The 25,489-nt window shown below is 45.4% G+C and overlaps 1 protein-coding gene across 7 annotated transcripts in view; it reads left to right on the top strand.

The window, feature by feature from the left end:
• Nucleotides 1-25,489, top strand: part of LOC126526948 (copine-8-like) — a 72,761-nt gene that overhangs the window by 8,596 nt on the left and 38,676 nt on the right. For all 7 annotated transcript variants that reach the window (XR_008611609.2, XM_055068458.1, XM_055068459.1 and 4 more), the window contains exons 5-9: nucleotides 5,817-5,893; nucleotides 10,988-11,019; nucleotides 11,082-11,110; nucleotides 23,337-23,587; nucleotides 24,345-24,420. Coding sequence is in view for 6 of the 7 variants with exons in the window: in XM_055068458.1 (XP_054924433.1) it covers nucleotides 5,817-5,893; nucleotides 10,988-11,019; nucleotides 11,082-11,110; nucleotides 23,337-23,587; nucleotides 24,345-24,420 (465 nt within the window). In the remaining variant the exon portion in view is untranslated. The remainder of the gene's footprint in view (nucleotides 1-5,816; nucleotides 5,894-10,987; nucleotides 11,020-11,081; nucleotides 11,111-23,336; nucleotides 23,588-24,344; nucleotides 24,421-25,489) is intronic.

Below are 25,489 nucleotides of genomic sequence, written 5' to 3' on the forward strand. Positions count from 1 at the left end.
GTGGAAAGTCGGAGAGGCCGAAATAATCTGATGGGTGGCAGCAATGGAAAATAAACCTGCCATGAGTAACTACTTGAGAGGAAAAAACGAAATCAGGAAAGAAACAATTTATGATAACTCAAAGGGCAGCTCATTACTTTTTGAAGTGAGATCAGGATGCCTTAGAACACGCACCTATAAAGCGAGATATAAGAAGGAAGAAGAAGCATGTGCTTGCTGCGGTAAAGCTAGGGAAACTATGGAGCATGTTTTATTAGAATGTTAAAACGTCTACCCAGCGGTTGATTTAGGCACCACTGGCCTCCTTGAAGCCCTTGGGTTCAGCAAGAGCAGTGAAAAAGTAAACATGTTCGCAATAGGGATTAGTAAGAGGCGATTGGAGGATTGGTGGAATAAAAGTAGGGAAACTACAAAAAACGGAGACGTACAAAAGCACAGTGTGCAATAGGGGATCAGAATATTTGGTTGTGGCAGTTCATAGTGTTTTTTTTTTATTATTGTTTAACCTAGGTAGGACATTAGGCAGTATAATAGCAAGAGCTTGGTGGGGCAAACCACCGCCCCGTTCCAAAGGGGACTCTCGTAACATCCATCCATCCATCCATCCATCTATCCATCCACCCATCCTGTACAGACGCTTTCTCCGTGTGTTGCGGCCGGTTGCAGCGTGCTTGCTCTGAAGGACTCTGAAGGAATTCCTCGAGTTTCTGTCTCGTTGGGAGTCGCATACAAAAGGTCTTTGCGGCTTCTTGAGCCAGTCGACGGCAGATGGGCTCCGTGTGACATTGTGCAGCACTTTGGCTCTGTTAGAATACTTGGAAGGAGAAAGCTTTAGATATACCCATTGACATCTAGACTAAGCCAGTATAAGTTGGAGAACTTCTTGTGAGGTAGTCGTGCGGATCCAATGATCAGCCAACGCTGTCTCAATTTTTGATTGTTGTGAATTGCCTGTCTAACTTGGCGAAGGCAATGCAAACAGGGAACACAGATGTCATTAAAGATTTGGTATCGCTGCTTCACTCACCTGATCATTCTGACATGGAAGGGGACGTTGCGTCACTTGATGAAGCTGCAAATCTGGCGCTGGTAGAGCAAAGGCTAAACAGTACTCCGACAGTGTACCGGGCTTACGTGGAGGAAAGGAGCGAAGACCGCCTCATACATTATATACGGCAGGGTATGTCGCGCAGAAATTTTTTACTCGCAATAAATGTGAGGACTGCCGTTCTCTTCTTTTGCAGAACTCTAGTTTCAAAAGCAGAGTCTCAAAATTCACGAAATTTTTGACAGGGGAGGATTGCTGTATCCCTCCAAGTGGCTTTTTGAAGCACTAAAGAAACTTGAGGGAATATATTTACAAACTTCTTCAGCAAAGAGGATCTTTTGAGTGACAGCATAGTTGATGTCATGATTCTAGTGAAAGCTTTAAATTTGGCTATGCCATATAGGCTGCAAATTACATGCTGTTGATTTCACATCAGCAGTTGTGCATTTTTATGTCCTAACAAGGCTGCACTTTTACGTTAAAGATCTTAATCAGCGAAGAGAAGCACGACGAAAAAAATAAATTGCACTTTAAAGTTAGCTATACTGTTCTTAGCAGGCTGGTGCAACATATGTATGCTGACCCTTCTTTGCCTTTTTTATCTGAATGCACAACTTATTCTGGTGCATTCAAAAAGTTAATTTTGTGAATATAATTAATAAATGAATTAAGGAATTCATTTGCGCATTTTAATTCCACTGTAGGTCTCCATTGCTTGGGATGGAATGTATTTGCACTGTTATTCTGTGTTTTGGCATGCTATGCGTAGTTTTGCAGAGATCCCTTTTACTTGCCGTCTTTCCTACCTGTTTTATTCCTTTCATAGAAATCTAGGATGTCGGTGTGTCTCATACTCGCACATGAGCTTGACGTTCGGGAGCACTTCGTGATGTAAATAAAAAAAATTCACGAATGAACTGTGCAAATGTAGTTGCCGGGGGTTCACGAAACAGAATGAAAGAATGAGGGACAAATGTTTATCACGAAAGAAGGTAAATGCCAAGCAGGGAAGCTCTTTGGCTTTGGACTATGTATGTACATATTGTTCATATGTACATAAAGATAGATGAAGTTGGCTCGTGTCCTGTGTTGTTCTCCCCACTTTTGATTGTCTTAGTTGGCGCTGTTCCTTCCTAATTCAAATATGTACATATTGTTTTACCTTCTCTTCTACAACAGCGGCTGAGGAACTAAGCGCTCGACCTTGGGTCGTGGATGCCGCGGCCGCTTATTTATGAATGCAAACCGCAAAAGAAATGCGTGCACCTGGAATCTGAGTTGGTTTAAATCAATTAGCTGTCCTTTACTACGGCGTTATTTCCAGCCAAGTTTCACCATCCGAATAATTTCTGGTTACGTGGCAGCGTGGCTCAAAACAAATTTAACGGCTCTACGCCATTACTTCAGTGTCTGTAAAGCCTTTGCTGTCAGGTTAATAAATACGACTAATTGGCATTGAGCTGTGCTAGGAGTGCACATATAATTCATCTCTTATATGAAGTGAGTTTCGGGGATGCATCTTAATATCCGCCGAGCATTTGCACGTCTATTTGACTGCGACAGAAAATTATTATCAAATCAACATGCAGCGCTGGCTCTGCGCCGTCCGTTCCATACAGGATGGATGGATGAATAAATGGATGGATGGATGGATGGAAGGATGAGTGGCTGGGCGGGCGGGCGGGCAAGCGGGTGCTCAACCCTTTGAATCGGGCGGCAGCGGCACGCGCCACCTAGCCTTGAATGGTACTATATGCATGCATACCTATGTATTTACTCCCTTACTTTTGCGTTGATAAAATCCACCAATCAGATAGCCTCTGTTTAGTTATTTCTACCTGTTCAAAGTCTATTTTACTTTGACTGTCTTTAAAACCCAAAGCTTTGAATAGCTTCTTGTTACATTCAACTGCAGGGTGAAGTTGTTTACAAGCAAGTATCAGGTATTCAGCCGTTTCCTCCTCCTCTCCACACGCCCCACACAACAAGTCTGTCTCCTGGTATCTGGCTTGGTACGTTTTAGTCCGCACTACACCTGTCCTGGCATCAAAAAACAATAAGCTTCCCTTAGAGTTATCGTAAATATTTTCTTCGGCTATTTCTTGCTTAAACGTCCTGTATGTCTCTAATTTTGATTTGGTTTGCATCTCTGTTTTCCACATACCCCTCTCTGTCTCGATCCTTAACCTTTTTCTTGACGGATGATTTCTTACCTGTCCCCCCACTGCTGCCCAAGTATTTGCTTGTCAATTTTCTAGTTCGCTTCCTCCACCTTGTGTCAACATTCCTCGTGTATAAGTAACCCCCCATTTTTCTCATTCGCTCCTCAAATGCTATCTTGCTACTAGCCTCTGTGCCCTCGAAAGAAGACCATCCCAGATCCCCCTGCACCCCAAGATTTGGTGTCTTGCCATGTGCTCCCAGAGCAAGCCTACCCACACCACGTTGCCTAGTTTCCAACTGTGCCGGGTCTCTGCTCTCATACATAGAACTGCATTGGCAAAAAGTCCATGTTTGTTCCTACAGCGCCATCGCGTGCGATCTACATGAAGCGCCTCAGTGGCGAGCCCTTCCTGAACACACTGCCCCTATTCTAGTACACTGTAGCATTGCTGGAGGAGGGACTCTTACTTTTTTAGAGGCTGCTCAAATCGAAAAATTCTACTTACTATATATCCACATGCTTTTGGAAGTAACTGCTGCAGATGTAAACACTAGTGAGGGTAAGCTTTGCATTGCGCCATAAAAACTAGGTCCTTAAGAATCAGTTGTCAGTCCCTTTAATTAGTGCTTCTGGATTGTTTTGTTGTGTGTTGTTTTGAGAAGCATTAATAACTGGGCTCGTATCGGAGGGGTCAACTGCGTTACGAGAAAAATGAAGTGTGGCTACCTACAGATACAAAAGATGCTGGTTTATGACTGCCTCATCCTTTGTGTTATGGAGCTGCGAGAGCTGTACTGCACTTTTAATGTAAAGCAATCTTTGCATCATTCCAGGCACTTTGCTGTAGGTAGGTTACCGTTTTGCCTCATCTTGGGTTTCTTTAATAAAAAGAAATGTTGGCCGATGGAGGAATTACACCTCTGTCTTCCAGCAGACCAGTATAATCGTAAGGCCAGGATTGCACTCATCTTGTGCCAAAGCCAACTGTAGTTATTTTACATGTTTGGCACATGTGTCCCATGCCATTTTTGTGCATTTTTCCCTCAGGGCAGCCAGCACTTTGAGGCTCTGTGTTACACTGCACTGCTTTACGGATCTGCCCACATTGCTCAATTTCTTGTATCAATAACACCACGTAGAGACTGTGCAACATTTCACTGCCCTCATGATTGGCCTGGCTCGAACATGTTTTAACATTGCTACTGGAGTAGAAATGCCATCATTGTTTTATCGTGGATAATATGACATAGACGTAAATATGAACAACTGTATAATACTTGGTCACAGATAATGTTGCAATCTGTGTTTCTCTCATATACACCGGTCCAATACCTATGTAGAAACCAACAATCGGCATGTTGAGAAATCGCTTCGAGGGATCGTAGTAGAAACTGTGTCATCGCTTTTGTACAATCATCGTTGCGACCTTGCAGCTGTCATCACACAGACGTTCACATCACACATCCAAAGTCTCGCCTCACGCAAACACATTGTTCCACCTGGTAATTCATTGCTGGACCCCAAACAATGCATCGATAGCCAGCTTCCTGAAAAATGCTTTTGCGTAACATCGATCCCCACAGTGTGTGTGATCTGTATAATTCTTTTTCTTTACCTTGAGTGAAGAGAGTGAGATGCTTACAAAAAGGTGAGAAGTTCAAGACAAAAAACAACACAAAGCAAATGGACTTGGAGCCGAATGAGTCACCTCAGCCACAATTTTGTATCAATGCCTTTTGGCGCATTTTGTGTTCTTGAGTGGCAGCGCTGGATGGTTCGCCCAGGGCAGAGAGTCTCTTGACCACTCACGAACGCGAAAAGCGCCGAAAGGCATTAGCATTGGGAAAAGGTATCACTACAAAATCGCGTCCTTCTGTTGCTAAAACTGCAAATGAATTGCTTCTTGCCGTCTTGCCACTCCATAGAGATGTCCAATATCAGGTTTCTGGCTAGGACAGGACATGAGACCGATAATGCTGTGAGCCCAATAAATGGTATCAAATTTTGTAGTTTGTAAGTATACATATATGACAGATTTTCTGCATACTTTTCATCCCCATTACACTTTAATGGGGCAATAAAAACAAACACTAAATCAGCTTCGAGGGATACTCAAAACTCTATTCCTTTAATTTTGCTGTAGTAGGTTGATTATTAGACGAGAACATTAAAATTAATGTTAGATTTTTTAAATTTCATTCTTTAACCCCAGAATCGTGGTACATCAGTGTGTCGTTGCAGATTTCAAAGTATTTCATTTAGCTATCGTGGCTCAGTAAAAGTTGCTGAAACTGGCACAATAGTCTTTGCCTCTTTTGGAATACGATGTAATTGATCTTTATCAATAAATATTTAACTAGGCTCGAACGAATGCTCTTGAAATCGATAATTTAGTGGTAACGTAGTGTGATAACTGTTTCATTTTTGTCTTTTCTTTCAATTCTTATAGTAATTAAGAGTGGCTTTTTGGTGTTGTAGAAGGGTAATTTATGAATACAGCTAAAATAATTTTCTTATTTAGTGTACTTTTGGTGCTGTTTGTAATACACTATAAATCAGCCATGCGGCACGCATCGTTAATGTGAAGCTGTTCACATGCTGCAGGATTTCCTTGGTCAAGTTAACTGCACGCTGGGAGAAGTCATTGCCTACCAAGGCACCCAAGTCAAGCTCCAGATGTCGTAAGTTCTGATCGAACACCTGGCCTTGACTTTGTGTGCACACAGTTTGACGCAAAACATAGTGAATGGACTGCTGAAACAAGTGTTTCTTTAAGCTTCTGGTATGGCAGTCCAGCTAACGTATGAATGATAGGTAGTGAGTGAGTGAAAAATTTATTGAAAATGTCTGGCGATTTTGGCGGGTAACAATACATTTTTTTGAAACAGCCTTTTTGGGAGCTTTCTAAAGTAAAACCTCATTGATTCGACCCTCGTTAATTCAGAAAATGAGATAATTCGAACGCGTTCTCTGGTCTTGGCAGACGTATGCACTATTTAATGCAATCAAACTCGTTAATTCAGACGTATTTGGCCACACATCGGTTAACAAGGACAACTCTCAGAGCTTGGCGAGCACGGAACGCAGCAAATGTGCGACGCAATATTGCAACATAATCATCAGCAGAAATCGCACGTGAACGACGGGAATGCCGGAATGCTTCGTGCATAGTTGTGTCCTTGATTCTGTGAGGTGCCTTTATAGCCTTCTTGCGTTTACTGCCACGCATAACACCAGGTAGACCGCGTGCCTTGACAACTGCATGTTTACCCTCCACGATCGCGCCGATAGCGGCTGCGGTTTCGTCTGTAGCAACTGCGGCAAACAGTAGTTTCGTTTTGAATTGGTGCGCGCGTCGGCCGCGTGCCTTCACAACTGCATGCTTACCGTCGACGATTGCGTCGATAGCGGCCGCGGTTTCGTCTGTAGCGGCTGCGGCAAACAGTAGTTTAGTTTGGCCGCGTGCCTTCACAACTGCATGTTTACCCTCCACGACCGCGCCGATAACGGCCGCGGTTTCGTCTGTAGCGGCTGCGGCAAACAGTAGTTTAGTTTTGAATTGGTGCGCGCGTCGGCCGCGTGCCTTCACAACTGCATGTTTACCCTCCACGATCGCGCCGATGACGGCCGCGGTTTCGTCTGTAGCGGCTGCGGCAGACAGTAGTTTAGTTTTGAATTGGTGCGCGCGTCGGCCGCGTGCCTTGACAACTGCATGTTTACCGTCGACGATTGCGTCGATAGACCTCAGACTCTGCCCAGGCGGCGCTGCGGAAAAACTCGTCACCAGCGCCCCCATCGCAGCCTTGGCACTAACTGAGTAGTGCAAGGAGAGCTGTCCGCAAGCGAAGGTGCATAGGCCACAATGGACCCTTCTCTTTCGTTTGTGTTGAGGCACGGTTTCCTAAAAATCAAGGACCTGGAAAGCTTCTTCTGCCCATCCACGCTTCGGAAAGGAAGCTCAGCAGGGCGAAGTACGTGTACAATATAAAGTGAAGTCTCAAGTGTTATTTCGTCGTGCTGCAACTCGCAAGTACAGAGAGCATCAGGTTTGTCTATAGGCATATCAGCATAAAAATCTAAGCATTTCAAAAGTGGTTCATATTGAATATGTCCTGAACACAAGACTTAAGTATCTCCTATATTTTTATGTATTTTATCGTAATGTTTTGTCACGCAGTTATTTACAGAGAGTAAATCCTTTCATAGCCTTTTCCAGGGTAGCAAAGAGAAAACGTTTTCCAAGGCAGCAAACAGCGTGCGATCATAACGAAAGTAAGCTTCCTACAGTGACTACGCGCCGCATCTTTCTTTCTCGCAGGATCTACAGCATCGCTCAGTACCTTAATTTGAACTTTTCGCAGACGCTTCGAGCAACAAGCGCGCACAAATAAATGTAAATAAACGCGATATTTGTTTACACACGTGCGTTACTTCGCAATTACTCATCTAGTGCTCCTACAGCAACTTTATTGCTCACATTTGACAAACGCAGTCGAGCAGTCTCAGCACATTGCCAAACGTGCTTGTAGTATCGGCGCAGGTCATACACAATACCGATACTAGAGATGAGCTCGCGATACAACGATGCTCTAGAACAGGATTTTGAATTCATAAACGAACCAAAATGTTTGGTTAAGCTGACCTGCCAAATCTCTCCGTTCCACTTGTTGAGTCAAGCGGAGGCGGACGTGTGTTAAAAGGTGGAGATATCGATGGCACATAAGCAGGATGGTTCGCAACGTTGTTTTTTCTGTTACCAACGAAGTGGCGGCTGCAGATTCTTGAGTTTTCGCTTGGTTACCACTGTCCTCCCTCAGGGCTACGCAACACAATTACAGAAGAACAAAATTGTCGCACTTTCTCATGCGAGCCGCTGTGTTGTGGGGAATGCAAGTAATCCGATTACCCAACAGGTTGAACGGCCCGTATCCAGCGCTCTCGCCATTCCCCTTCATACGATCCCGATAGAAATCGGCAAAACTGAACGTTGTTATTCCGTCCTTCACGTTCATGGCAATTTACAACACAACACAACAGTAACGTCGATTGCGGCGTTTCTTCGTAGCGCGCGGAGCTATCGTGGTTGCCGTCGTTTCCGCCATCAGTCTGAAGAGTGAGCCAGCAAGCGCTTTATGGCAGTTCAGCGGCGCGTCCAACTAGCGTAGAAATTCATAGCCCTCTGTCTGGGTGTTAAATGCGCAAAACACTCGCAATACGGACCAAAATCTAGTTAAATCGTTGTTTCGCAGTCGCTAGCTGCATAGGCAACTTAGCAAGGGAGTCGGGCTTCGCACTACTCAATTACTGCCTCTTCGCAGCGGCAGGTGGCGCTACGCGTCTTGCAAAACTCCAGAGTCTGACGTCCATAGCGGCCGCGTTTTCGTCTGTAGCGGCTGCGGCAAACAGTAGTTTTGTTTTGAATTGGTGCGCGTGTCGGCCGCGTGCCTTCACAACTGCATGATTACCCTCCACGATCGCGCCGATAACGGCCGCGGTTTCGTCTGTAGCGGCTGCGGCAAACAGTAGTTTAGTTTTGAATTGGTGCGCGCGTCGGCCGCGTGCCTTGACAACTGCATGTTTACCGTCGACGATTGCGTCGATAGCGGCCGCGTTTTCGTCCGTAGCGGCTGCGGCAAACAGTAGTTTTGTTTTGAATTGGTGCGCGCGTCGCCCACGTGCCTTCACAACTGCATGCTTACCCCCCACCATAGAGTTTCTCATAGAGTTTCATACAATCATTACTAGAGGGAACTCTGGCGCTAGTGTCAACGGGAGCTGCAATGAGAGCGGTTGTACCAGCATGGGAATTATAGGAAGTACATGGATTTGCCTAAACTTCGTCCTTTTGGTTTCAAACGGCTTTGTGACTTTGTAAACTCGTCATTTTCAACAATGTACTGCATAGCAAATAATTAAATAACCATCATTAAATTTGTCCGGTGGCAGAATACGAACACAGGAACTCTAGCACAGAAGCCTGATAGTGAAACCATTAAGCCGCGGACGCTTCTGTTTCTTTCTTTATTACCTTCATTACAACACCACGTAAACACGTACAAAACAGGTCACTTGGTGCAGAAAAATAATATTACATTGCGCATGCATCGACAAGCGAAGGAAACTATGAATTAATCACGGGCATGCCAGTGCCTTGAGACGCTTGGCACGTTTAGATTTGGCCTCCTGGACAAGCTCAATCGTTGCAATTAATAGCAATTGTGCGTGTTCGTGGCATCTTCACTTCGAGGAGTACAGATTGCGCTGAAACTTACGACAATAAGATTTATATGGCGTAATATATACAAATTCACAAGCACGAAGATCAGACAAATCCATGTACTTCCCATCATTACCATGGTGGTACAACGACTGCAGCGCCAGAGTTCCCTCTAGTAATGATTGTAGGAAACTCTATGGGGTTTCTCACTATAACACCTAGAGGCAAATCTGATGCCACCGTCAATGGGAGTTTCCTAAGGGGCGCTGTGTTGTAATGGGAATGACGGTATATGTGTCTGCGAGGCTTGTGTTGGTTGGTATTGTAAGAAGCTTTGCCTAAACCTGGATATGGCTACACAAATAACGCGTTCTTAAAGTAAAATCTTCATAAAATGTTTCCATTCACGCGTATCACATCTTTACTCACCTACAATGCATGACCAAGCGAAGAAAAGCACGAACAGATGACAAACTGTTTCGAAGCGAGTGCAAACCTTCTCGTTGGTCCTTCAACTTGTGCGGCCCGCTGAAACTTTTTACGTATCATATGATTGTACATGCAATAACAAGTTCTGATAGTTAAACAAAACATGTCCTTGTGTAATAATAAAGCTAAAATAGCCTTTTACATGCTGTTTTAGTTGAAAATGAATCATTTTGACAGACGGAACAGTGCTTGCCAGGCGCGTCTTCAACTATAGGTAGCTTGTCCTCTAGAGTCAGTATAGTAACTTTATGGTCTTCAAGATGTCCTGGCTTTCCAAGATCGATGCCAATCCGAAGTCACATATACCGACACTCCCATGTATACCACAGTGCAGCAGTGCCAGATTTCCCTCTAGGTAATATAAACTAGGTAATAGAAACTCTATGCCCTCCACAGTCGTGTCGATAGTGTCCGCGGTTTGATGCGTAGCGGCTGCGGCAAACAGTAGTTTCGTTTTGACTCAGTGCAATCGCCGCGCGTGAAATGTCACAAACACAAGAAGCAGTTGAGGTGAAGAGCATCGGTTACTTCTTGACAAATAGACGATCTGTTGGCGACCAGCTCACTGGTGAAAAAGTAATTGGGATGTGCGAGCAGTAGTGAAATGCGTGTCTAGGATGAAGATGCGTGCTGCGGCCACGCTGCGAAGGAAAGTCACGAGGACTTTGCTTCTGCGAGTGCCGATCAGTAGCAAGATGACGAGAATTGCAGCTTCCACATTGTTTTTGTGCGAAATAGAAACGAGATTTGCTTATTCATTCAACAAACAGAAGGATGTTGACGTACATGGCATTTGTTTATTGTTTTCTTGATATCCTCGATAATCGACATTCAGTTAATTCGGGCATCTTTTCTTTTGGGTCCCGTGAAATCCGAATTACCGAGGTTTTACTACATTTATGACATTTCCATGTGTCGTTGTAGGTTGTAGTACACTTCTGTAATGATCATCATCATCATGTCATTGTAAGAAAGATTAAATACAACAATACACATGAAAATTTGAAGGAGATGAAGCAGCTCTTAAACTGGCTGTTTAAGTCAGGTAATGCTTGCTATCCATGTCCAGGGGACTCCCAGGCAACTGTGGCGCCATCTTACGTGAGTCTTCGCAGTAAAGGCCCTGCGTTGTGGCCGCTGTATAGCCTGTGTCTCCCTTTCAGTGACCGTTGAGGAAGTACTTGACTGCAAGGTAAGAAGACATTGCGCAGCATGTTTTTCACTAAATGTACTGAGGGAAGCACACATTCAGTAATGGGCTCTAATTATTTTTTTTATCTTTGAAGGAAGTAGCTTTTCACAGATAATTACTATTAATGCAATTTTACCTTCTTTCGGAGGTTCACCCAGTTGTCTGTATGTATGTACATATTTAACTTCTTTCATGCCAGCTTGGGTCACTGGGCAGTTTATGGTCTAATGGGTAAAGCATCGCGTAACATATCATCATCAAGGCACTCGAAAACAAAGAGCAAGAGAACGGCTCCTTGTCACGAGCGCATGCTACTTTAGTTCTTCAATAAACCTTTCATGTTCGAAGCAGTCACTGATCTCGATCGTTTTAACAATGGTGCCATGACCAGGATACTACCTCCCCACACACAAGGAAGGTCAACCTGTAAAAGAACAGCAGAGAAGGAAACAGTGGTGCAACAGTGGATCGAGTGATGAGATTGAAGTGAGAACAATAAGCATCAGAATGGCTGACTGAAAAGTTAGATGTGATTGTTACCCACCCTGAAATTAGTGAAGAAGTAGTAACAAAGAAAATGAAATCACTTCGCTCCCAGATCATGTAGCTTATCAACACAGTCGAACAGAAAATTAATGAAGGAGCTAACAAAGAACAGTTGCTCACTACGCAGGTGCAGATTAAGGGAATAAGCGAAAGCCTCAAGTGCCCCAATGAAAATACTGCCGAAGGTGAATATGAAAGAATAATAGAGTATGACATGAAAATAATGATGACCTTGTCTACAATAGATTTCAGAAGTTGAGGGCCTGTACTGTTGGATTTTAACAACAGAACAAGACGCAGGGGAACTAGTTAAACTACCTAAGCTGGAAATGACAGTTCAGCAGACGAGCTTTGTAGTGGAATCGCTTCTGGGCTCAGTATGAGTCAGCAGTTCACCTCAGACCTAATATGAGCAAGGGACAAAAGTTCAATTATTTATTAGCATCTCTAACTGGAAAGGCAGCCTCTACTATCGAAGGGCTTCAGTACTCTGCAGATGAAAATTATGACAAAGCGATAAAAATACTACCAACAGCGTTTGAAAATCATGAAGAATTAGTGGAGCTGAACCAAAACGAGCTATTGAGCCTATAGAAAGTGAGGTCGGTACAAGAAACTGATGAGCTATGAAAGCTAGTGCAGTGTGCAGATCAACACATTGGCACACAAATCACTGAAGGTGGAGACCGAAAGTTTTGCGCCGATGTTGTTGACAGCATTGAAAAGAGCAGTTCAACCGATGTTATCAGTGCAGTTCAAGTTAATAGAAGCAATGAGAAACAACTCGGCCATTGTAGCTAGCGCGCAAAGCAACACAACAAGTAAAGAATGTGAGGAAAAACTTGACAGGCTTATGTCATTTCTGTCAGAGCAAATATCTTTTAGGGAAGAAACACAGCGTGAACAGAAGAGTATATAGTTGTGAAGCCAAGGCATAACAGCAGACAGCATCGAACAACTTCAAGCTTCTATAGCTCAGAAACCAGAAGCTGCCTGCTCTGCAAGCAGAACAACCATCATTAAAGGGCCCCTAAAATGGTTCGGACAAATTTTGTAGGTGCGTAGGGCACAGCTAAAGTTAATCATTTCCACCACAATTTGTGTGAAGCGTCTCATATTAAGAGAGCCACGGAGTTACCAGTTACCCAAGTTATTACAAGTTACCCGCTTCCATAGCCATGCATTTTCTCCTCAACCTGTTCACCGAGAGATTGGGGCTAAGCTCCACCTTCACTGGCTCTGCGTCATGATGGCACGTCGTGTTGTCTACTTCCGGTTCTCTAGGAGCGAGCATGCGAAGCCTCTCCAACCTCTCCAGTAGCTGCTTGGCAGTCAACCCCAAGCGAGAGCTATCGAAGCAGCATGCATTGCGAGCATTCTGTATCACCGCCGAACGTGTCCGGTATTCCGGTAACCACAGGCAAGCTGGGTGTTTCGACGGATGGGTGGACGTATAAACTCAAGCTGATGAAGCAACTTTAGTATGGACGTACATGAGCGGCCTGGTCAGTCTGCATGGTCCAGCCAAAAAAAAACCTGTTGGCGCAGAGCCTAACTAGCCAAACAAAGAGCTAATATTGCTCTAGCCAAGTGTAAAACATTTTAAACATTTAACGTTTACAAAAACAGCATGTTAGCGATTACGCTCCTGTAAAAAATTTACACAAGCAGCAATGAAGAATACACTTCGTTACCGCTACTGTGTTTGGTTTAGCTCTGTGCCACTAGGTTGGTGCACCGTGCAGATAAATCACGTTTGGGCTTCGTCTCATCCTGGGAAACGGTCAAGCAGCCAAGGCCTGTCCCCTCGCTTGCATTTACCTGAATACTGGACTCTCGAAACGCTATTGTGGTAATAATCGTCCTGTGTAATGTTGCGGCCGCAAACGCGCAAATCCTGGTGCTGATTGGATACCGATAGTTCGATGCGCTGCAGCCACTCCACTCGTCTGCTGCCTTGCAGAGGGACACGATGTCGCAGCTTGACATATTGCCAGTTGCTACATTCGCAGCCCAGAATGCAACAAAGGCAATTCATGGTGCTCACGAAAAGACAGACTGACCCTGACCGCGGAGCTCTCGTCAAGACGGAGCACGTTGTAACACAACGTGCTCCGTCTTGACGAGAGACCTAATATGCTTAAGTGTTAAGAGACCTAATATGCTCAAGTGCTTAAGTGTACTGAGAAATTGTTCTTGCGCATTCTCTTGCTGTTACTTTCTTTTTATAAAAACAAATTAACTAACATTCCAGCTATTGCGAACAACATTTGGTCACCATGAAGTTGGAAAAATTGTCGATGATGCACCCTGGGCAGTCAATCAGATAGCTCGCCCTACTAACGTCATTAGGGCAATTTACATTTAATGGGTAGGGTAGGGAAAATTCAGCTGAGCAGTGTACTGCGAACGGCAGCGATGTACATGTTTAAAACCTTATAATAAATTACGCTCTTTACATGGATCACTTAGGTGCGTCGAATAATGATCCGAAAGACCTACTCTAATGACTCAGCACGTTTGTACAAAATTGTCAAAATCATTTCAGGGTCCCTTTGAGCTGAGGACTGTCGTCAAAACATTCCATTAATGAGAAAAAAAGGCCATTCTCACCAAAAATAGAGCATGTTTCAAATGCACTTGGCCAAAACACACCGCAGGTATTTGTAGAGCAAGAGTGAAATGCAAGTAATGCGAAGGACAACATGCTACATCAGTTTTTAAAATGTTGTGGCAAGAAAAGGCAGAGCAGGTCACCACACAGCAAGTGGAAGTGACGATGTCTACTCTACATGCAACTAAAAATCTAAAGCATAATTTTGTGCTTTTGCAGACAGCTGTAGCTTGGATAGGGGGAGAAAAGGGTGACAGACATTCCTGTTTGTTATTCGATAGCAGAAGCCAGTGGACATTTATTGAAGCTGAATTGGCAAAAGAAATAGGTGCGAAGATAATATGACAGCAAAGGCTGACAATTGGCTCATTTGGAGGAGACAAAAAATTCAAATTAATGAACGTTGTGCAAGTAATATAGCAACACGAGAAAACAAATCACCCACAGTAATCGAAGCTCTGCAAGTCGACGTCATATCTCACAGTTGTCTACCTGCTCCAGATCAGAAACTTAACGAGAAAATAAAACAACTAAAGCTACAAGGGGCGGATGACTGAATCGAGATGACTGCAACAGGTGCCATAGGATTGCTCATTGGCCTATATTATTGTTGAGAGCTCTTCACTGGTAGAACGCAAAAAATCAAAAGCAGACTGATGGCTGTCGAGAGAACACTGGGTTGGGTACTGCAACGTCCATCGGAGCAAACGAAAACAAAATTAAATCAAGCCCAAAATCAAGCCATCATGGTTCTGAAGGTTGAAGCTGCAGAAACAACACTTGAACAAGAGCTAGAAAGGCTTTGGAGCTTGGAATCAATGGGGGTCACAAAACATAGTTGCAATACTACAGAAGTTGAAATTGTATTAGAATTAAAGAATAAGATAGTATAACTAAATGGTCGCTATCAAGTCAGCTTGCCATGGAAAGAAAATGGTAACTTGAAAACCAAAAAGGAAAATGCAATGAAAAGACTACACCAACTGACTAAAAGGTTAAAAAAAACAAAAAAAACTAAGTCATGCGACGTCGCTGTGATCATGTTATCTTAGAATATATGAACTTCAGAGTCGTGGAAGAGGTTAAGAAATTCTCAGAACCACTGACTACGCTGTGTTACTACATTCCGCATCACGTAGTTATTCAAGAGGGCCGAGCCACGATGACGGTTCATATAGTATTCGACGCCTCTTCTCACATGCAGAAAGGCATCTCATTAAACGAAAATGTGGAGGCAGGACCTAATTTAAATGGACAAATGCTGTCACTGCTAATCAACTTTTGAAAGAAAAAGGCAGCCCTAGTAGGAGACATTGAAAAGGCATTCCTGCAAATTTCAATCTCCGAAGAGACCTGAGATGCCATGAGATTTCAGTGGTGGAAGCATGATGCTGAGCTGCTGAAAAAGCTGCTGAATGAAGTACAAACCTGGCACATGACTAGAGTAACTTTACAACATCGAGCACGCTTCTTCTGGTAGCTACAATGAAGCACTATTTGAAACAAGTGACTGCGTGATTTCGAGATACAAGAGAAACACTACAGAAAGCGATTTACATGGATTATGTAATCATAGTGTCAGCAATGTTTGATGGTGCTGTCAAGCCGCACAAAGAGGCAAAACAAGTCTTCAAAGAGGCGACAATGAAGTTGAGAAAATGGACGTGCACCCAGCGAAAAGCGATTAAACAAAATAGATAAAAACAAAAAGGATGACGCTCATAAGAAGATATGATCGAAAGGACACAATGCTTCTTGGCATCATGTGGACGTACTCAAATGACGAGCTATTCTTCCCTGTGGACAAGTGGGCATCCTTACCCGTAACAATGGACTTAATCAAAAGGACAGTGTTGCAAGCAGCTGCAAAGATGTTCAATCTGCTTGGTTTCCATTCACTTTTTACGATACCCACAAAGATAGGCTTAAAAACTGTGGAAATACGGATGCCCTGTGGGATGACCCACTCCATAAAGAAAAATGTGACAAGTGGAGAAACATGATGTCGGAAGCAAAGGAGCTGCGACTTCTAGAATTTCTCCGATGCTACGTAAGCAAGGATCAAATAGTACAAACATGCAAGCTGCATGTGTTTGCCGACGCAAGTCAACCAGCATATAGTGGCAGCATACTTGGTAGTAGTGTGCAACATTGGAACAAAAGAGTCAAGGTTACTGATGGTGAAAAGTCGTGTAGCTCCAATCAAAGCAAAGTTTAGAAAGACTTGAGCTAATGGCAGCGGTGATAGCATCAAGACTAAGAGACTGCATCAAAAGTCACTTCACCAAAAGAATTCAAGCCTGCTGGACTGACTCAATGATTGTACTTCATTGGATCAAAGGGGCAAGCAAAAAGGATACATTTGTTACCAACAGAGTTGCAGAAATAAGAGAAAACACTTAAAACAAGCTGGTCATTAATTCAAGATGAAGACAGTCGAGCTGATCTACTCACGCATGGTGTAAGCGCAAAGACATTGATGAACTCGAAAATATGGTGGCATGGACCCGAATGGATTACCTCCGTGGAACTGGAAAGAGCAAGCATGATCCGCACAAATGTACAGATGGATGATCAACATGAAGTGCAATGTCACACCTGCACAGGAACAGCAGAGAATAAACCAATCTTTGAAATAAAAAATTATTCATCCTATAGGCAGCTTCTAAGAGTAACAGCATGGGTATTCAGATTCATAGACAATGCAAGAAAAGTACATCACAAGGGGCCGTTAAGAGGAAAAGAGTTTATAACTGCAGAGACATCATATTAGATACAACAAACACAAGTACTACTCAGGCATACAAGTGGCGATGCTAATTCAAGTACTCAATCTTTTAAAATAAATGGACAAGGAGTCTACTGTGACGACAAAGGGCTCATAAGACAGAAAGGATGCTTGCACTACAGCCAAGAATCAAGCCGGCACATCATCATACTTCCAAAGGATAAGTACTTCACAATACTGATACGTCACATTCATCATGTTACGTAGGAAGACGCAGACGAAAAGCTTTATACAAGTATATTTACAAGAAAATACGCCGCACTTGCCCAAAAGACAACAGCCCGCGCTAGCCTCTAACCGTCGTTGTCTTCACACTGCTCGCCTCTTCGTGATCGCAAATACTGTTTCGTAGCACTACCCCCGGTGGCAAAAGCGCCATCCCGGTGCGATTAAAGGCCGGACTCTGAAGCAGTGTAGTGGGCCTTGAGCCTACTGACATGCACAACATCACTAGATGCCAGAGGAGAGGACGAGGTTGAACCCACAGGAGCAATTTCGTAGGTCACAGGCGTCACCTGGCGCAGCACGCGGTAGGGCCCTGTGTATCACAAAAGGAGCTTCTCTGAAAGTCCGACGTGACGAGAGGGCGACCACAGGAGCACGAGCGCACCAGGCGAAAACTGTATGTCACGATGACGGGCGTTGTACTGACACTGCTGAGTGGTTTGCGAGGCCGTCAGTCGAGCACGGGCAAGCTGGCGTGCATGGTCGGCGAGGGTAATGGCGTCACGCACATACTCACTTGTTGAGATCGCAGCAGGAGGAAGTGCCATGTCTAGGGGCAAGGTAGGTTTGCGACCATATAGTAGGTAAAATGGAGAAAATCCGGCCGTGTTGGCCGTGTCGTGCCGGGAAGAATTGTACGCAAATGTGACGTAAAGAAGGGCAATGTCCCAGTCGTGGTGGTCCTTGGAAACGTACTTGGACAGCATATCGGTACGAGTACGGTTTAACCGCTCTGTCAGGACATTGGTTTGAGGATGGTATGAGGTAGTCAGCTTGTGTTGAATGGAGCAGGAACGCACAATGCTGGCGATAACTTTCGAGAGGAAGTTTTGACCACGGTCAGTAAGCAGCTGTTGCGGGGCGCCATGAAACAAGATAATGTCATGCAAGAGAAAGTCTGCGACGTCAGTGGCGCAACTGGTTGGGAGAGACCGCGTGATAGCGTATCGGGTGGCATAATCAGTTGCGACGGCTACCCATTTGTTCCCAGAGGATGACGTGGGAAAGAGACCGAGGAGGTCTAATCCAACACGAAAGAACGGTTCCACAGGCACGGTGATCGGCTGGAGATGACCGGCAGGTAGCACTTGAGGTGTTTTCCGACGTTGGCAGAGATCACAGGCAGCAACATAGTGTCGGAGGGAGCGAGCGAGACCAGGCCAATAGAAGCGACGGCGGACGCGGTCGTGCGTGCGGGTTACCCCAAGATGTCTTGCAGTAGGTGCGTCATGCATCTCAAAGAGCACAGTCTGTCGTAGATGTTTTGGCACGACAAGAAGAAGATCAGAGCCATCAGGGAGGAAGTTCCTCTGATACAGAATGCCACCCTGGAGAACATATCGGTGAACGGATGCGTCGGTAGATGTAGAGCGCAGACGCTCGATGAGTGCTCGCAGCGATAGGTCTCGGTACTACTCATCGGCGATGTTAGCAAAGGCAGACACAGAAAAAATGCTGTTGGCGCTACTACTGTCGGCGTCGTCAGGCTCGTCTACCGGGTAGCGAGACAGGCAGTCAGCGTCCTTGTGTAGTCGGCCAGATTTATAGGTGACAGTATATGAATGTTCTTGGAGGTGTAAGGCCCAGCGAGCAAGTCTTCCTGTAGGATCTTTCAGTGAGCATAACCAGCAAAGCGCGTGATGGTCTGTGACAACGGAAAAGGGTTGGCCATATAAGTATGGGCGGAATTTTGCAACCGCCCAAACTAGGGCCAGACACTCACGCTCAGTGATGGAATAGTTGCGCTCCGCGGGTGAGAGGAGCCTGCTGGCGTAAGCGATAACACAGTCGTGGCCGCGCTGGCATTGTGCCAGTACTGCGCCAATTCTGTCAATGCTGGCATCAGTACGAACTTCAGTAGGCACAGAAGGATCGAAATGGGCCAGAACGGGAGGCATTGTGAGAAGGTCGATTAGATGCGAGAATGCAGAGGCCTCGTTATCGCCCCACTGGAAAGGGGCGTCTTCTTTCAAAAGCTCGGTTAGTGGTCGTGCTATGGCGGTGAAATTTTTCACGAAACGGCGGAAGTACAAACAAAGGCCGATGAAGCTGCGCCCATCCTTGACACACTTCGAAACAGGGAAGTGCGTAACAGCATGGATCTTGCCTGGGTCCGGTTGCACTCCGTTCACGTCAACGAGATCTCCAAGGACGGTAATCTGGCGACGGCTGAATTGGCACTTCGATGCGTTGAGTTGCAGACCGGCTCGCCGAAAAACATCCAGGACCGCTGAGAGGCACTCGAGGTGCCTAGCAAATGTTGGGGAGAATACTATAACGTCGTCCAAGTAGCACAGGCACGTGGACCATTTGAAACCGTGAAGAAGGGAGTCCATCATGCGTTCAAAAGTGGCAGGAGCATTACATAGACCGAACAGTATCACTTTGAATTTATAAAAACCGTCGGGTGTTACAAAAACAGTCTTCTCGCAGTCGAGATCGTCCACGGCAATCTGCCAGTAGCCGGAGCGAAGGTCTGTAGAGGAGAAATAGCGAGCACCGTGGAGGCAGTCAAGGGCGTCATCAATCCCAGGTAGGGGATACCTGTCCTTTTTGGTAACCCTGTTAAGGTGCCGATAATCCACGCAAAAGCGCCATAAGCCATCCTTCTTTTTGACCAGTACAACAGGTGATGGCCATGAACTACATCACGTTTCAATAATGTTCAATTTTGCGAACTTCTGCGTGAATAACTTGGCGCCCAGCCGGTGACACTCGATACGGGCGGCGATGAATAGGAGGGGCATTGCCGGTTTTGTTAAAGTAAAAAATATTGTGGTATGAAAACAGAACGCAGTAGAGCTCATGAGCGTGCTCGGAGGACAAGTCGGGCGCAATCATTTTCTGTAAGTTGGCGATGGTACAAGTTTCCGACTGCGATGGTAGAGGAGGATCAGATGAATTGTCGTCTACTGCAATAGATGCTACTGAGTGATCCTCGAATGAGCAAAGCTGGGCCAGAGACATCCCGCATGGCAGCACTTGTGTCGTCAAGCCAAAATTGACCACTGGCAGGCAGACGCAATTCACCGTAATAGATAAAACTGTATGAGGTACTGTGATCCTGTGTGCAAGGAGGACGTCTTGCATAGGAGCCGCGACGTAGTGACTGTCAGGCACTGGTGGGGATGACACTAAGTCAACCTAAGTCAGTGCCGAAGGTGGCAAGCGAACGAAGTCGGCGGAACTTAGGTGACTGGGGTGTGGTTCAGCGGGATCCAGAACAGGCAGGTCAAGGCGGAGAGTACTGGCGAAACAATCAATGAAAGCAGAATGTGCGGAGAGGAAGTCTAAGCCGAGGATGATTTCGTGGGGACAATGGACAATGACTGTGAATAGCACGCTAGTGGAGCGATCGGCGAAGGAGACGCGGGCGGTACACATACCAATTACGGGGGCTGTTCCGCCATCAGCGACACGGACAACAGGAGTCGTGGCGGGCATGATTATTTTCTTGAGCCGGTTACGAAGGTCAGCGCTCATTACCGACAAATGTGCCCCAGTGTCTAAAGAGCAGACACAGAAACACCGTCGACTTGCACGTCAAGAAGGTTCAGATGAGTGGGCAACGTCAGTAGAGGATTTGGCGATGTAGGGAGCAATGCACTGTCACCTCGAGGTGCTGCATCGCCTAGTTTTCCGGCTGGGAGCGGCGTCCGAAGGGAGTCGGCGAATAGAAGCAACGAGGCTGGGGAGAGCGAGATTGTCGTTGTTGGGGTGAACGCGAACGAGAATAGGGGCAGTTCGGTGCAGGAGAATCGGCGGCGGCATTATAGGAGCGTGCGGCATAGGGATGAGAAGGGCCACCTGGGGGGCAAGAGTAGGCAGCATAAGTATTCCGGGTCGGGGAACTCCAGCGACTGTGACAGTGCCGAGAAATGTGCCCGATTCGATGGCACTGAAAACACATGGGCTTGTCGTCAGCAGTGCGCCATTCAGATGGGTTGCGGAAACGTGGTTAAGAAGATGCGGGACGGGGCGGAATCGAAGAAGCCGAGCGGGTATCAGGGCGATGGGACGAGCAGATGGTGTGAAGACATGTTTTCGAACTTTTGGCGGACAACTGCCTGGATCGGGCAAACCGGGACTGCAGATGCGTTGGTGGGGCTGGAGTCGAAGGCAGCAGGATAGGCGGCCTCGATCTCACGCCGGACGATCCTGGTAACATCGCCAGTGTTGTTGGGACAAGGAGCGTCGGCACAGGAAGATGTCGCTGGGGTGTTCGGCAGACGGGCAAACTGCTGGTTAATACGTCAGCTTTTAGCGAGTTCCAGGCGGCGGCACTCTTTTATAACTGCATCCACCGTCGCCACGTTGTTGCAAACGAGCAAGTTGAAGGCGTCATCGGCAATGCCTTTGAGGATGTGGGAAACCTTGTCTGACTCAGTCATGTGTGCGTCAACTTTGCGGCACAGAGCCAAGACGCCCTGAATGTATGTGACATAGGGCTCTGTTGACGTCTGCACATGGCCGGAAATCGCCTTCTGCACTGCAAGGGGTTGCCGAACAAGTCTCGAAGCTTTTGCTTAAGTGAATCCCAACTGGTGAGCTCACCTTCGTGCGTCCGAAACCAAACTCGAGGTGTGCCACCGAGGTAAAAGACTATGTTGGCAAGCATGATAGTAGGGTCCCACCGGTTATTGCGGCTGACGTGTTCATACAGGCTGATCCAGTCCTCGACGTCTTCTCCATCTTTGCCCAAGAATACGCCAGGATCACGGGGAGCGGAGAGAGTGATGCAGGTCGTCAAAGTGGCAGCAAGTGTCTGAGCCGGTGGAGTCGAGTTGTCGTCGCTGGGAGCCATGAAGGAAGGCTCAACGTACCGTTCACTGTGAAGCTCCGTGACGAGGTACAGAGAACGTCCACCTCCACCAGATATGTTACGTAGGAAAATGCAGACGAAAAGCTATATACAAGTATATTTACAAGAAAATACGCTGCACTTGGTCAATAGGCAACAGCCCGCGCTAGCTTCTAATCGTCGTCGTCTTCACACTGCTCGCCTCTTTGTGATCGCAAATACTGTTCCGTAGCAATATTACATGGCGGAGTTCAAGCAACGCTAGCACAACTGCAGGCTATGTTCTGTATATTACAAGGTGGTCAAGCTGTAAATCTTTTTTTAAACAAATGCATAGTCTACAAGAGGCCCGAGTTATACTGCCACACCATTCTACCACTGAAGTTGCTCATACCTTGTCTTACGTTCTCAACAAAGTTATTCCTCGTAATTCTGAGAATGACAGCCCACAAACAAATGCCATGAAACAAGACACCTGCAGGGCATGCCTTTTATGTTAAATCTTAGGCTGAAATACTAAAAGTGTGAAACAATAAAAGAAACTTGAAAATGATGTAATTTTCTTGGTGTGGCTGTGCACTACCTCCAGGATTAATCCATGCAGAAGGCCATGTTTCTGTGAGACAGCTCATCTTCGTGTGTAGCGTTCGCCACCAGCGTTTCCCGGTAAACATTACAGTTACATGAGCTGCAGTTGCTGGGAAGCATAAGAAGCAGTCAGGGATCTTTGAATGATATCGTGTTCCACTCTTAAAGGCGAAGCTTAAGCGTCCTCCAAGTTTTTTTTCTGATTATGACTTCCCTCAACCTTTGTAAGGCTTAAAAAGTCAGGACAGCGAGTAGGCATGTAATGACTCAGTCTTGGAAAGAAATAATCAGTATGCAAAAAAAGTAGCCACATTCACAAAACCTAATACGTTTACAAAATCTAGTTGTTTATTTGTCTAATTAAAGCACAATCTTTATGGTATGGGAACACATTGAAGACAACATGGTGTACTAATGTGCATGTGGGAAAGCCTGTAAAGGACAAGTGCAGGACTGCAAAGTCCTTGAAAAGGCAGAGGGAATTGACATCCTTGTCACTTTGCAGGCTGCAAGCACTTACTTTAAGAGCCAGTAGGATGAAAAAAATTGGAAAGATTGAGCATTGTTGGCTATAGATGCAAATTACAGGTGGTAGTACTATCACTATAGTAAATCTGCCAAGAAGTGATGAGCTTTGATCCGTTGTTGGCTGTGTCTTCTGCAGCGAGTGATCGACATGCAGTGGCAGGGAAAGAAGCTGGACAAGAAGGACTGGTTCGGCAAGTCGGACCCTTTTCTGGAGTTCTACCGTGTCAGCGAAGACAACAGCTACACAGCTGTGTTCCGTACTGAGGTGGTGAAAAGGCAACTGAACCCAACGTGGCGTCCATTTACCATTCAGATGCAACAGCTGAGCGGTGGTGATCAGGACCGCACCATACGGGTGGCCTGCTACGACTGGGATTTAGGTGGAGGGTGAGTAGCTGCTACATTTCACCACCAACTGCAGCAAAATTTTACTTTGGCTAAATTTGTTAGAAATGAGTAATATATACCACTGAGCACGTGTTGATGGTCAAGTTGGTTATACGTGATTACAACTAAGGCACCAAATAACACGACGGATGAAGGAAGGCGACACGGGACAACCACATAGGCAAGACGTAACCACATACACCTACGTGGTTGTCCCTTGTCGCCATCTTTCATCTGTTGTGTTATTTGGCGCCTTCATTGTAATCAATTATACCATTGAAGCGAATCTTGGCAAGGCTGCATGGCTGTTAATTGTATAGTTTTCTTGTTAGCAGCCTTTAAACAGCACTGGAGCAGACGACGTGTTCACCTGGTGGTTGTCATTGGGATGCAAGTCTCATCACACCAACGTCAGGATTGTTCAGTGTGGCGCGAACAGCCACTAGCGCTGCCTCATCTCGGAGGTCATGCCGAGGTGCCACGCATCTAGGTCATGCGTCACATTCAGCAAGCGACAATTGCATCGTCCTCTCTATTTAGTTTTGGCACCAAAAATGGTTATCTTTTGCGAGCTTTATTGTGACAGTTTCACTTATATTTCAAACGTCAAATTTTGCATGGAGGTTCGTCTGTATTTACACTACTAATAGGCCTTTTATGTGGTCCAAAATTAGTTTGAAGTCGGTCTTTACACAGCCTGATTCTTGGCCTTGTTGCATGCTTCTGAGCATGCTGAGCATACTTCTGCTCTTTACAGCCACGACCTCATCGGGGAGTTCCACACCAATGTGCGCACCCTATCTGAGGGGCCAGGCCCAACAAACAATTACGAGGTACTCGCCCCCCTGCCATATCTGCAGAAGTGATTCTCAGTTGTGTGCAATTGCCCTCAAAGTTATTCAGAGTGTGGAAACAGTCAGCCTAAATTTAAACACTGCACTGCATAGGGATCACGTTCGTGTACATGATGCTTACTAGAAGAGCACAAGCTTAGAGCTCAGAGTATTTGAGCTTTTTGTCAATTTCTGCATTCCACAATATTTTGTTGCCAGCGTTACTATACTGCAAAGATCCACATGTACTGATGTGATGATTTTTCACGCATGGCAGCACATGGTCTGTACCGGCTGTCGCAACTAAATGCTAATAAGGAATTAAAAATAATGGAAGATTTGCACGGACGGAGATCACTGTTCTTGATGGGCATCATTCATGCTAATCATGGGTATTCTTTAGTTGTGTAAAAATAATTAGCTCATTAGATGTAACTAGTTAACTTTAATCAACTTACCTAATCAATAAATTATCAATGAAAAAGTTGTAGCAGATTTCGAAATATGACCAATGACAGTGTTAAAGGGAACCTATTTCTTGTGTTTTTCTTTTTTTTTCGACGAAAAAAGAAAGCTTATGAAATTTTAAAACTGTCACGTGACAACACGTTCACACACCTTGTCACATATGGGCCTTATCTCACTGGAAATGAGCAGCTACGCTCTTTCCCAACATGTCAGCAGATTTCAGTGTGCATCTTCAGTCTTTATCAAACACGAAGCCTGGCCTTCACCGTGCACAAGTTGCACTATGTACTAGATGATGAGGTTTACATTTGAGACTGATGTTGTCATTGGCACCTGAATACAGTTCACCTAGCTAGTAGGTTGGAAATTTTGCAGGCTTTCTTTTTTCATAGAAAGAAAAAAGGACCCATGCAAGACCCAAGGTGCTTTAGGTCATTTGTCAACATCCTTTGCAACTATTGCATTGATGCTTTATCAATTCAATAAGGTACTTAGAAGTTAGCTAATTCAACTTTATTAACCAAACACTTTTGCAAAATGAAAATACTCATGACTAGCATGAACAACACCTATCAACACAAAGTGATTGCCACTCATGTAA

This window comes from Dermacentor andersoni, chromosome 9, assembly GCF_023375885.2.
Source record: "Dermacentor andersoni chromosome 9, qqDerAnde1_hic_scaffold, whole genome shotgun sequence".
Classification (NCBI taxonomy): Eukaryota; Metazoa; Arthropoda; class Arachnida; order Ixodida; family Ixodidae; genus Dermacentor; species Dermacentor andersoni.